The following is a 14,013-nucleotide window of genomic DNA, read 5'->3' on the forward strand; positions in this document are numbered from 1 at the left end:
TCAAAGAAAACAATTATTTTGGAAATTTTTAATATACAAATATGATTATTTATCAAAATATAAATACTCAGTCAGATATATATATATGCAAAAGATTAATTTTTATGGTGTCAAGTAAGGTCATTTGTTTTATATAAACTTATACTTTTGACATTGGTAACTTGTGTTGATGATAATGGTAAACCGTCCCCTCCTGCTTTAAAAAGTCCTACAGGATAGACACCTTCATTACTACCAGAAGTCACAATGTTGTCAATTGACTGAGTTGTTATAGTTCGATTTAGTGGTTTGGAAGGGTCTTCTCTAATGGGACTGGACTGAGAACACATTTTTTCTACAATGCATGAAACAGGGGATAAGTCAGAAACTAGAGAACTTTCAAATACATTAGATTTTAATTTAGCTGTTATTCCACGTATTATATTTGTTGTTGCTTCATTTGAAACTGTAGATGTATCAAAATCTTTATTCAGGTGACCATATTCGTCATCTTCGGGCCCTACAGGTTCAATTTTCACACTAGAAGCCATGCAAACATTTTCAGAAGAGTTATTTGTACTACTATTCAGTGGTCCAATCTCAGATTCTTGTCTGAAGACAGTTGGTAATTCAGTCTCAGAAGGCTCTTGTTTAATATCAAATGCTTGTATAGTGATGGATGGAGTAGACTGAGATGTAACTGAAATGATGGATGATGACGGTAGAGGTGGTTGAACTGGTGGAACTGATAGTTCGGTCTGTGTGCTGCAATGGTCACCTAATAGAGTAGATGTTGAAATAGATGGTTGAGATATTTTATATGGAAGACGACTATTACACAGTTGTTCAAATTCTTTCATGTCCAAATGTTTTGCAATGATTTTCAACTGATGTAAAATACCTGGATCAAGATCTAATAATCCATTGTACATGTATTCAGCAAAGGCATTTAAAGCTTGTGTACTTACTTCCTCTGGAAAGTTAATTACAAGAAAATTGCGAGAGTGGATATTTGTACTAAATACTGACAACAATTTTGGACACACAGCAAACAGGACAACTTTATGTACCTGAAACAAAGTAAATGATAAAACATGCTAATAACTTAACAGTAAATAAAAACCAAGGAGTAAGTCTTTATTTCTTGTTTTTCTCTCCCATCCCCAAAATATTCAATTCCAAACAGGAAAACAATTGTCTCTAATGGAAGATTAGTAAAATTCAAGTTATTTTGATTTGTGTATCTTTATTAGCAATTAGAAAAAATTTATATCAATATGATGTGCAGTTAACTTTAAAAATCTTAAGAAACTGTTTGATAAATATTATAAAACACGCTGAGAAAGGAAAACTTGTTTACTGGACATTTGGAGCTAACATATTTTGATGGCATATAAGATGTACTTTTTTACCAAAAAAAATGTTTCAAAAAGTTGGGCCTCCCATAAGCTTGTATTTTCTTGTATGTTTTATTACTGTAATCATGTAGAATATTTTCACTAGCATGATTCCTTAATTTATTTTCAGTTTTTATATGCAGTGATGTTTTCTGCTATAGCTAAAATATTTCTCTAATGTTTTGTAATATATACTAGATTACTTTAAATATTACATGCTTTTATGCACTAAAACTCTTTTTCTTGAATATGCACTATGGAAATTGGGTGGGGCCATCTATTATGCCTGTGCATCTATTGTGTCATCAAGTGCAGGCCTTTCTAAATGCTAAAGTTTTAAAAAGCAATATACTTACCATCACAGCAGATGAACCATTACTAATACTAGCATCACACAGTTTTCTATCCTTCCACAGCGAAGCAATGTTAGACATCACATGGCGCTGATAATCAGCAATTACAAATATCTGTTTCCGTGGATTTTTTTCCACAGGTTTTCTTTTAGACACTTTTATTTGAGATGTTTCGGCAACACTTGAATGTTGCTGGACTGTCGTGTGAGAAGTATCCTGGATAGATTTTGCAGATACCTGAGATGCTGGAACAATATTTATTTGCCTAAAATGTAAAATTTGTAAATAATATAAATGAAATACACACAAATAGGATGCAAATTTAATTACCAAAATTCCAATTTTAATTATCACATACCAATTATCATCTAATTGCTGATCATTGATCTGCCTTTTCTGGACTTTTGGTGCTGATGGTTGAAGAGGTGATTCATCTGCAATGTGCACAGTTGCAGAAGAGTTATTCATAACATACATCATTTTATTTTGCAATTTTTCAGTTTTTCCATAATGATCTTCCATTAAATTATCTGTCTGCAACTATAAATAAAATTTTTTTTTTTTACTAAAATGAAAATTATTTATATAACAGCAATATCCAAAACTTGATTTCAGACACATGAAAAAGTAGACATGAGATTCACAAGCCAGGTTAAAACAGCTTATCTATGTAACAAGATGTGTTTATTGTAGTACACATACACACACACAAAATTAACATAACTTGATATCCATTTTCCATTCTGGCAGGTTTGAATAGTTCATTTGTCCCACTCTATGTCATTTTGCAAAGAGCCTACAAAATGAGAAGAACAGAGGAAAATGACAAATTTTGCTGGTGTGTATGTCTTACAGTGTGGAATAACTGATTTTATTGAGCCAACGGCACTACTGGGGTTGCCAGATGTAGGAAGAACAAAAGTCTCTATCTACCCTATATTCAGTTCATATTAACAATTATTAACTGTCTAAACAGGTAGTTGTGATGCAGGTTGCAGAGTCGACAATCTCAATCATATGCTTCAATTATTTGACATAGCTTCTACAGTCCAATGCCTGTTTTATCACCAACTCTCTTTCTCTTTATATATATATATACACAAGCACCCATGCCAATGGCATGTAAAAGGCACCCGTGACAGTGACACAAAGAAACCTGTTCCAAAGACACTCTTGGAGTGGTTGGTGTTAGAAAATGCATCCAGCCACAGAAACCAAGCTAAAATCAGACTGGAACCTGGTACAGCTATCTGGCTTACCAGTTCTAGTCAAACCATCTAACTCATGCCAGCATGGAAAACAGACACTAAATGATGATATGTGTGTGTGTGTGTGTGTGTGTGTGTGTGTGTGTGTGTGTGTGTGTGTGTGTATATATATAAGTTGAAAAAGGAGTTAAGTATCTATACAAATCAAAAGTTGTAGCTAAAAAAATAAAGGCGGAAACAGCACACAAGTATGTTTAAAGATTGTTTTATATTTGTTACGTTGAGTGACTTTTTATAAATGCGCGTGCGTGTGTGTGTAGCCCCAAAAATGATAACCTGCTTTGTTTCTCACAAATTTGCCATAGTAAAAACTGGACAAAATGCAGAGGTTGATAAGCATGTCTCAACATGGTCAGCTCTGGTAGAAATTGTGGAGTTCCATCACACTGCCAATATGACATTTGTGAAACATCTGCTCCAGGGAGAGCTAACTAATAGCACAAGAGGGTGAGGAGACATGCAGATTCTGCTCTTGTATGGTTGCAGCCATAGTTAGAAGAGTCATGGAAGGATGGGTGTTAGGAAGATGAGGGGTGGGAAAGATTTCACAGCAATAGATTAGGTACAAGGGAAATATAGAAATACATTATTAGTCAAATGAATATTTAAAATAAAATATCTGTAACCATATACTAAAAACAATATTGTTAAATACACCAACATTCATAGATACATAAAGATGCATGTATTTCAATACAGAAGTGAATACACCAACACAAAAGTAATGCAACAGAAAGGCAGTAGAAACACAAGTCTGACAATTCAAACAATAAGGAGACAACATTTTTCTTCATTATTATTCTAACAATCAACATGAGAGGAAGATTTTAACCATTACTTGAGGAACTGGAAATGATGAAACTATAAGTTGTAATGTAACTGAGGGATACTTCATCTATTTAATTAAGATATCAGACTCTACACTTTTGTATTGAGTTCTTTTTTGTCTTCTTCTTCAATTTGACATTTATTCCCTATATGCATACATGTGTGTGTGTGTGTGTGTGCACACATAGTAACATGATTTTAGAATAGGCAGTGTATCTTATGAATATGGATGAGTATGTAAGAGGTGTTGATAATAGTTTGCATGTGTGTGTGCACAAACATGCTTGTGGACATAGTTATGTACAAGTGTTGGTAAGTGTGGCTCTTAATATAGGGCTGCAATGCATGGGTATATTTACTCAGGCATCACCGACCTGCTCACCTCTTTATCTCTCATCACCTTTGGTGCATCTACCCTACCCAACCACCTTTCTCACACAAACCACTATTTCCAATCCTTCCTCCCCAAGACATTCTTACTTAGGTCTTTCTTACAGGAATTGCCCTACAACAGTTTAAAATTAATATTAATAACATCAATCTCAGCATATCAGAGGACCCACAAGGCTCACAGGCTCTGTTCTTCCAGATTCAATGATCAAAATAAGAAAAAAAGTGGATGTATACAGATGTATTTATGTAAACACACTGATGTGATGGCGAGTGTTTGTGTGTGTGTTACAAGCCTGATGGATATTATAGTGTGCAGGAAGACATTAGCCTGAGGGTGGCAGTGGAGTCAAAGGTCAACCAAACATGATTTTTAGCATTGATTGCCCTAGAGGGTACCAGAGTTTTACTACTTAATAATCTTGTCTTGTTCAACAATAAAGTCACAATCACTACATGTCATGCAAACATTGTCATACCTCCACTATTAAACATGAACAACATGCAGATAGAACCTTCAATGTCACTACAAATGCTAGGCCACATCATCATTGATGATTTTTCTTGCTGAACACACCTCCTCAGCATAGCAGAGATTAACTTTCCTCTTCAACACTGGAAAATACTTCAGGGATGGTGCTGCCGCCACATAAACAAACATCTGGGAGATGTATCCAAAGAAAGATCCTGAACTGATAGTTATGAAGTTGCTTATCAACATAACCCTGGTTCACTGATCATCATCATCATCATCATCGTTTAACGTCCGCTTTCCATGCTAGCATGGGTTCGACGATTTGACTGAGGACTGGTGAAACCGGATGGCAACACCAGGCTCCAATCTAAATTTGGCAGAGTTTCTACAGCTGGATGCCCTTCCTAACGCCAACCACTCAGAGAGTGTAGTAGGTGCTTTTACGTGTCACCTGCACGAAGGCCAGTCAGGCGATACTGGCAACGGCCACGCTCGAAATGGTGTCTTTTATGTGCCACCCGCACAAGCCAGTCCAGGGGCACTGGCAACGATCTCGCTCGAAAATCCTACGGAAGCCAGTCAGGCGGTACTGGCAACGGCCACGCTCAAAATGGTGCATCTTATGTGCCACCCGCACAAGAGCCAGTCCAGGGGCACTGGCAACGATCTTACTTGGCTTGCCGGGTCTTCTCACGCACAGCACATTTCCAAAGGTCTCGGTCAGTAGTCATCGCCTCGGTGAGGCCCAATGTACGAAGGTCTTGCCTCACCACCTCAGCCCATGTCTTCCTGGGCCTACCTCGTGTTATAATATCCACTCTCCGTCTTTTTTTTTTTTTTTACTGCTACTACAGAAGATGGCTCATCTCATGCAACCTTCACAAAGGTATCCCAACTCACTCATCTTTTCACCACCTCACCCATATTGTTTTCCGCCCTCATAAAGTACCACACCGACCACTATTCCTAATCACTTCTCCCCCAGAATGTTATCCTTCTGCAAATTCCTGCTCAGCACGTTTTTTTTTTTTTCCTCTGAAGCCATTGACTTACAACTGCTCAATAGAAACATTAACCACAATTTCATTGTTCTAGAAGACCCTGTAAAGGCCTGGATACAGGTCTTTCCTCCATTCTTTAATATACACACACCAGGATCTACCTTTTTTTTTATCCAACACCAAACCATTTACTAATATATATTTTTCCATGTTTTATGTAATATTATTTTAATTTCTTCAGTTTCTAAAACCTATTGTCCTAGCAATATTGACAATACACCTCAAACTTTCATTCAGCATCATTCCTCCATCAACAGGTCTTATTAAAATGGTGTGCATGACTTTTGAAGAATTTAGTTGAAAGAGAAAGAGCAGAATCCTCCCATACTGGTGTCATCAGCATGATAGATATCCAACTTGATAAAACCTGATTAGGGAAAGGTATCCAAAGGTTTGCAAATCTGGAGGAGGATTGAGTAAAGTGCATGGTTAGAGAGTGAGACAAAAGAAGAATGATAAAGGAAGGAGTGGTGAAGCACAGCTTACTAGTTCAGTGGAGCATAAACCATAGTAGTACCAACAGATAACACAAGACAACAAAGAGCACCTCATTGAATGAGCCAATGAGGGAGCCTCTCTCTCTGGTCAGTCAACCTGTTATAATTAGCAGCTAAATCTCTCTTAACTCTTTAGCATTCGGATTACTCTGTCGGATTTGATGCTTATTTATTCATTTTGCTTTGAATTAACCATGCATTACCTCACAGCTTTGAAATTTTGAAGATGTGATTGTTTATTAGGTAGGTGTGAGAGGTTAAATCTACATGGCTGAATATAAAATAAGTAGAATGTTTGGACCGGATATGGCTAGTTTAAACCCCATTCTATTATCTTTAAAAACAGGGAAGGCTATATTGGATGTAGTTGATAAACTATGTCTGATTAAAAAAAAAGCAAGATGATCATATCTAGAATTCTTTTAATAAAGCCTGCTTACTTATGGTTGATCTGGGACTAAACAAACTAGTAATAGTTGTAGCATGTAAGTGAATCTATACAGAATTATAAAAACAAGGCATCAGAGGAGCAATGCATACCCTGTGCACAGATAAATTTTTCGCCAATTCTAATGTGGCTTACATTGCGTTGCTTACCCATGCTTTTTAATTGAACTGAATTAAGCTGTGTAAGTGTTTGACTAAAAAGAGGATAAGAAGCCTAAGAGGATGACAGCTAAAAGTAGACTTTATCGATGTCTACGACAAGCACATATGATGTGGAGCCGTGTGCCTCGTTAAAGGGAATGCAGTATTAAGCTACAACATAACCTGTCGATTTTATATTACGTATACTTGAGTGCTAAGTAACAGGCACGAATTTTTACCCGAATAAGGTTACCAAACCAAAAGAAGAAGGAAACAAACCAAATTTATTTCTGCTGTCTGTATCAGTTGGATACGTTTTGATGTCTCTTGTGAAGCTTCAGCTGCCCGTTTTTGTCGCTTTTTAATTCTGTCTATGGTTTGTCGTCTAAATTTCTTTTCAGAAGTTTCTGCTGCTCGTATCAGTTGCATTCTGATTCTGTTTTTGGTTCTTCGTTCTGCAATCTTCTCTGCCGTTTCTCTTGCCCGCAACCTTCGCATTCTTCTTACACTTTCTTGCCGTCGTTGCTCAACACTCATAGATCGTGATCGAGGCATCATGAATGTTGAACGAAGGATTGTTGTATCTGCGATGGCCCTTATCCGGTGGCTGTACCAAATCAGAAGACGCTGTGTCGCAGAATGTTATAACGTGAAGGAAATGTCTATTAAATGAGCAAGGTGAGTGGGACTGTGATTGGTTAAGTCAAAGGGTCATGTTGTGGATAAGACAGGGTGGTGTTATTTATGCAACATCAGATGGAGGTCATGCGGAAACGGTGACTAATAACAAAACTACGAGTAAATATACAATTCAGAAGTTGTTTTGAGGATTTTCAATGTGAAATTTGCATGTGACCAAGTTTAAATGTAAATATTTATAATTATACAAAAATATGATCTAAGTTAAGGGGTTTGGAATTAAAATTAAGAAAAAATAACATAAAATGAAGATTCTTGTTCAATTTTTCAGTGAAGAATCATGCGTGTTGAAAAAAACTTTGTATTTCAAGTTTTACAGTGAAATGCTAAAATACGAGTTGACAAAGAAATTCAAAGGTTGTTTTGGAAAGTTCAACATAAAATTTGCATATGACTAAATAAATGATTATTCAAATAATAATCATGGTTATGAAAAAGAAAGTGAACAAAATGAAATACTTATAGAAAATAGTGCATAGAATTTGAGAAGTGTTTTCAACATCTTTCAATGATGGCAGGCGAATCAGACGTACTGTAAATCATCGTTATATAAATAATATAAGCACTTGCTTATCGGGAAATTTGTAAGTTCAATTAAAAAAAAAAAAATTTTAAGTATCACTATTATGAATCATAATATGCTATCATTAATTCGGATCTTTCTGATTTGGCGAACACCATTTGTTTTCTAACGAAACACTACAATAGTAAATAATAGATAAAAATACAAATATCTTATTTTGTGCTGAGTACGAAAATGCGGCCTAATGTCAAATAACGTTGATCGATGGATATAATATACAACAAAGTGTCTTAGGCGTTGGACACATTAATTAACGGATTAGACGGCGAGCAGAAATAAAGTTTGAATAAAATTTGTCATAAACCAGTTCAAAGAAAGTTTTTTTTTGAGAGGCAGGATTTCTCCCAGTGGTTTTTCTTCTGACACCTTTTGCAGATGGAGTTTCTCGCCGGGTATTATTTTTTTTTTGTTTTTTATTTTTTCAATGCACGTCTCCATCGCGCCAAAAGCATACTGATTTAGTGGCTGCAAGATGGAGTGGTTGATCGATACCCGCTGAGCCTTGCGATAGGTTGATTGTCGGGGTCGGTTTTCACCATTATAGGTATTTATACTCCGGTGAAATTAAGAAACTCATAAATAAGCGAAACCTTCAAATACATCACTGTATACACACACACACAGTCGCATATTTATGTATATACCCACACGTGTATACGTGCTTAGGTACACCATGATCTATACACACGCAGACGATTCAAATGATATACAAAGGTATTTGTATAAAATTTAATTAAAAGATACCCGTTTTCCTGAAAGTTGAGGGAAACAAGTCAGGGTACACCTCTGTAGTTATGCCACATAATACACGCTTTTATGTGCTAGTAATAGGTTCTTGTGCTGAGAACATGCCAAAACAATGCATACCCTGTGTGCACATAAATTCTTTTGCAAAAAATCTGCAGAGTCAAAACATTTTGATTCACTTGTCCGCCAGTTTTGAAGATAATCAAACCAAAATTAAATGAGCCCGAGCCGTTTACCAAATGAATATTTCTGCCAAATTTGATGAAAATCTGTTCAGCCTTTTCCCAGTAATTTTGCAAACACACAAACAGACAAAGATGAGCAACTACAATACCCTGCTTTCACTAACGCGTGCAAGGTAATAATTGTTTTGGGATGTGGACTAAGATGTCTAATGTGTGTAGCAACAGTACAATTTTCTTGCCGGCAGAGGTAAAGGACATGGACCGCACCCCATTTCGAATTTTGAAATGCCAATTTTGGTTGGAAGATTCGGAATCTCTGGAATCGAAAAGTGGATTTCTGTAGAAAAAAAAAGACAGAAAGGGGGTGTGGTCCATGTACTTTACCTCTGCCTTCTTGCCTTCAAAAAATCCAAGACTTTGTGATGTAATTTTGCAAATGTTATTTTATACATGTTTAGTTAACACAAAAACTGTGAAATTTAAACTTTGAGTGTCTTGAAATGTTTAGTTGCATGCTGCTGATGTTTTGGAGATGTGGTGCAAGACTGTTTACTCAATATTTGTAACAATTGCATTTTGGTGTGCTGAAGGAAGTAGATCACCATGTCCCAATGTGTATGTGATATGCATGCAGAAGATTGAAGAGAAGAATGATACGCTCATCATAAATGATTTATGTGTGTGCGAGAGAGTGGTTAGACATTGCTACAAGTAGATCATTAAAATACAAAAAGAAGAATATAAGAGAAATAACCGAACCTTGAGGTACATCAGAGGTGATAGAGTGTCAATAACTTTGGCAACACTTCTGGTAATGTGGCAGTCCAAAAAGAAATTTTCAGTCCTAGAGATGAGACAAATGCAGTCCATAGGAGTAAACTTAAGTAGTTTTCACTTGAAGTATTTGCTGATGTCAATGGCAACAACATTGCTTACACCAAAGTTCTCAAGAGTGAGAGATCAGAGCGTATTAAGCGGGAGCAGATGTCCAATAGATCTGGTTGTATGGAAACTGTGCCGGTAATCACTGAGAAAGGAAAGAAATTCAACATGATAAAAGAAAGTTTTCTCACCTTTCAGACATTGAAAGTGAGGGCAATTGGTTGAGTGGTTTTTATCAAGAAGACTTCTTTTATTATGTTAATCCATAATCTAATCAGAAGAGTAAGCAATACATCTAAAGGAGATTATACATGACTAAACTGACTTTTGTGAGCTTCAGCAGGCTCAGAATCAGTTAAATTCCTTAAAGTCCTGTGACAATTTTGAAATTACTAAACCACTTTTCTTCTAAGTTCACCTTGGCTTACTTCAGTTATTTCATTCAAATTGTACCACCTCCGGACAACTGAACAATCTATAATATTCAACAGTTAGATAGTCTTATGCATCTGATAGATCTAATAGTTCGATTTTCTGAAAGCCTGCAAGAGCCCTCACTGAACCCTTTTATCTACCTTCCTTTTCACTGGTTACACAAAATCAGAGCCCAGCTGATTTCCATCTGACATATTAATTAAAGTTTTACATGACACCTGTGCTTCTAGCTTAGATGCATCATAGTTTTTATATATATATATATATATATATATATATATATATATATATATACATATATATATATATATATATATATATATATATACATATATATATATATACTTAAATTTAATTTGCCAAAATATTTTCGTCGCTTTGAGACCTTTTCACTGACAGAATATCATGTCAGTGAACAGGTCGCAGTCTCAAAGTGACGAAAATATTTGGGCAAATTAAATTTAAATGTTGAAGTGAATCTAACGGTTTTTGTGTTTTTTAAATGGCTTATAAACACCTTCCACGCTGCAATTGCTTTCGTTCCAGCACACGATCTCAGATCAGGTCACTTGCTATCCAGAGCAATCGTGTGACCTCTCAATCCTTGTTAACCTTTTTGTGATTTCAAACACTTGTTGCTGTTCTGTGAGAATTAGACCATTAGCTAATTCCTTAAACCAAACTCCAAGGTGATTATCTCAAGGATTATGATGAGGACTGAGAATAAACAAAGTGGGCATTGCTGACCCTCATTTTGCTTTTAGTGAGTTCATTGTTGATCTAAACTGCTCCGACAAGGTATCCACCAACATATTTTTCAGTAACCACAAGACTACAAAATGCTGCACACTGTAAAAACCTTCCTTCAATAAACAAAGACAAAAAAGGGTCATCATAATCCTCATCATTTTAACGTCTACTTTTCCATGTTTGCATGAATCAGACAGAATATACATTGAGACAGATTTTCTAAAACTAGATGCCCTTCTTGTCACCAACCCTCACATGTTTCCAAACAGCAATATTTCCTTATGTCCGGATATATTTTCATGGAAGATTGTAAACAAATGACACCACTTGTATGACGACGACATTCGTTTACAGCTATCGCGCACGCGCGAGGGTTGTACTGAAAGTGAGAATAACTTTTTTATTAACTGATATAGGGCATTCAACTTGCACAGGTTGATAAAGTAACACTTCCTCACAGTAAATCTTCCTAAATACCCTGCTTCGTTATTTTTAAACATGCTATATTATTAATCATATAGTACCTATTTTATATATCAGTGTTGAAGTTTGTTTAGCAGGCTCTGTTCAGTATCTATAGGTATGGCATGAATAAAAATAATAATGGTTTCTGATTTGGACACAAGGCTAAAAATTTCGAGGAGAGAAGTTTAGTAGATACCATCTACCTCAATCAATATTTGACAGGTACATTATTTTATCGGCCCCGAAAGGACGAGAGGCAAAGTTGATCCTGGTGGGAATTGAACTCAAAATATAAAGAACAGGAAAAATACTGCTAAGCATTTTTTCTTGACGTTTTTATGATTTGGGGGACAAACAAACATTAGAAACAATACAAAACACAAACAAGTAAACATGGACACAAATTTTACATTAAAAAATTATAAGATTAAACAGAAGGACCGATGATCCGAATTTTAGAATAACATTATGCAATCAAACATCTTCTATTGAGAAGTTATATTTTAAAATTTTACCTCACCTTCGATTATGCAAGGTAATATGATGCTATCATTGTAAAGTCTTGTTGAGTAAACATTACAATAATTAATATTTAGAGTAAAGCTTTAACTGTAGATAGGCTAGTTAAATTCTTAGAAAACTAACGAATAAGGAAAATGTCTCCACGAAAACAAATTTAATCGCGTGAAAATATTCAGGGTACTTTTGGTTTCTTTTGATCACCCTGTGTATGTACAAAGCAAAAGTCTTCACTGTCTCAATAAATTGAAATCATCGACGTACATTTAAGCATAACAGAAATTACAAACCAACTTTTAAATGTGGGACTGCTTCCCAAAACATTAACACGTAACTATTTAATGTGAGAAACCCTGCAAAAGCATTTCGCTGACTTAACACAATAGAATGTAGATGTGGGCCAAATTGTTTAGCTATGAAGCAATTGAATTTTCGTTTCTAAATTGTGCTATTTTAATGATTGTGGGTGGTATGTTTGGAAATTAAAACGAAAGACTAAAACAAAAAGTGAAAGTGGGGAAGGGAGCATGAGACGTTAACCTCATTTCTCTCTATAGATACTTCTCTTGCCAGGACGTTAAGATATACGTTACCTTAATCTCGCCAGAACGTTTCTGTCGTCTTCTCTTTACAGCTGTTTTTCTCATTTGTTCTAAGGCGCTTCTCTCTTTCTTCTACAGCTTCTCTCTCTCTTCTGTCCCTTGCTCTCAAGGCATCTTCAGCACGACGCTCTTCGTCTGTAGCATATTTCCTTGGCCTTCCCATTAAAGAATCAGAAATGTTCAGTTTAACAGAATTTTGATACGGCGAGGATACTATGAAAGTTATAGATTCAATGTTAACTCGATATTGGCTGTTTATTGTAAAGAATAACTACAAAAAGAATAACATTTAATTCAGCTTGTTTTGGGCACATACGCGCCGACTCTATGACAGGATGATAACAATGCTGATGATTTTAATATGCGAATAGAAATTGACGAAACCAGCTAGCTGGTCCGACATTAAAGATTGGATATGGAGAAGATGGTAGCATTAGTGACAATATTAATTAGTAGAGTAGTAACGAAAAGAAGGGTTATGTTTTGAAGGGAGATAGTAGTAAACAGCCACGCGATGTTTATCTTGGGTTTTGTGTTTGTTCAAAATGAGGCAACAGGTTGGTCACATGACGTATGTGCTATAGCAACAAAGGTGTCTATAAACATGACTTAAACAGGTGTAAGTTATATGATCGTGATCTTTCCTCAGCTTAGCTGTTGCTTAGCGCCAGATCAACTCCGATCGAGCAGACCCCTCAAAAGGCTTTCCAACCGTGACCACCTTGGGCAAGACTTCCGCCCATCCTTTCCCTAAAACGATCCTTAAAAAAATTTTTTTTGTTTCGACACAACCCCCTACCCTTTTCAGCTACGGGGAATACGAATCTGCAAACAAATTGGCAAAAATCGACATTTCTAAATTACCACCCACGTTTCCTTCATTTTAAACTTTTCTTCAAGATTTTTTCTTTTTTTCTTCAAAATATGCGGAAAAATACGGAGATTATGATTCTGAAAAAATTTCCAAAAATTTTTGTAAAATTTTATTTTTTTTTTCTAAATATGTGGAAAAGTACGGACAAAAATTTCAAAACATTTCTGTATTTTGGCAATTTTCCGGAACCTCCATATCTGAAAACGGGGATTTTTGGCAAAACAATTTTTTAAATGAACAAATTTATGAGGAAATGGGTCGGGGGGCGGAAATCTTTCCCCACCTTGTTTTTCATTAAGATATTAATGTATAGTCTAAAACACATTTCGAGGGGGACTTGGCTTTTTATACCCGCCAGACCGAACGAAATCATAGAAGCCCCAAGTTGGCTCAAGTATAAATCGATATTAGTTTCACGTATAAAATAACTAATGAC

At 35.8% G+C, this 14,013-nt stretch overlaps 1 protein-coding gene across 6 annotated transcripts; it reads right to left on the bottom strand.

Moving 5' to 3' along the window:
• Positions 1 to 13: 13 nt before the first annotated feature.
• Positions 14 to 13,560, bottom strand: LOC106877741 (uncharacterized). 6 transcript variants are annotated; one of them, XM_052966577.2, is made up of 6 exons: positions 12,695 to 13,459; positions 9,810 to 10,077; positions 7,116 to 7,498; positions 2,088 to 2,269; positions 1,733 to 1,994; positions 14 to 1,049 (listed from the first exon to the last, which is right to left on the bottom strand). In XM_052966577.2, the coding sequence occupies exons 3-6, from the start codon at positions 7,392 to 7,394 to the stop codon at positions 111 to 113; spliced, it is 1,662 nt and encodes a 553-aa protein (XP_052822537.1). In that variant the 5' UTR covers positions 7,395 to 7,498; positions 9,810 to 10,077; positions 12,695 to 13,459; the 3' UTR covers positions 14 to 110. The 6 variants fall into 6 exon arrangements, with proteins under 6 accessions (XP_052822537.1, XP_014782232.1, XP_089204886.1 ...); XM_014926746.3 differs by lacking the exon at positions 7,116 to 7,498 and having other exon boundaries at positions 12,695 to 13,560; XM_089348760.1 differs by lacking the exons at positions 7,116 to 7,498; positions 12,695 to 13,459 and adding an exon at positions 12,103 to 12,485.
• Between the last annotated feature and the right edge of the window lie 453 nt (positions 13,561 to 14,013).

This window comes from Octopus bimaculoides, chromosome 3, assembly GCF_046866305.1.
Source record: "Octopus bimaculoides isolate indiv1 chromosome 3, ASM4686630v1, whole genome shotgun sequence".
Classification (NCBI taxonomy): domain Eukaryota; kingdom Metazoa; phylum Mollusca; class Cephalopoda; order Octopoda; family Octopodidae; genus Octopus; species Octopus bimaculoides.

Coding starts and splice junctions, on each gene's coding strand:
- LOC106877741 (XM_052966577.2), bottom strand. CDS start 7,394: ATGATGCCTCGATCACGATCTATGAGTGTTGAGCAACGACGGCAAGAA. Junction 1,995..2,087: donor CAGCAATTAGATGATAATTG/GTATGTGATAAT, acceptor TTTACATTTTAG/GCAAATAAATATTGTTCCAG. Junction 1,050..1,732: donor ATGGTTCATCTGCTGTGATG/GTAAGTATATTG, acceptor ACTTTGTTTCAG/GTACATAAAGTTGTCCTGTT.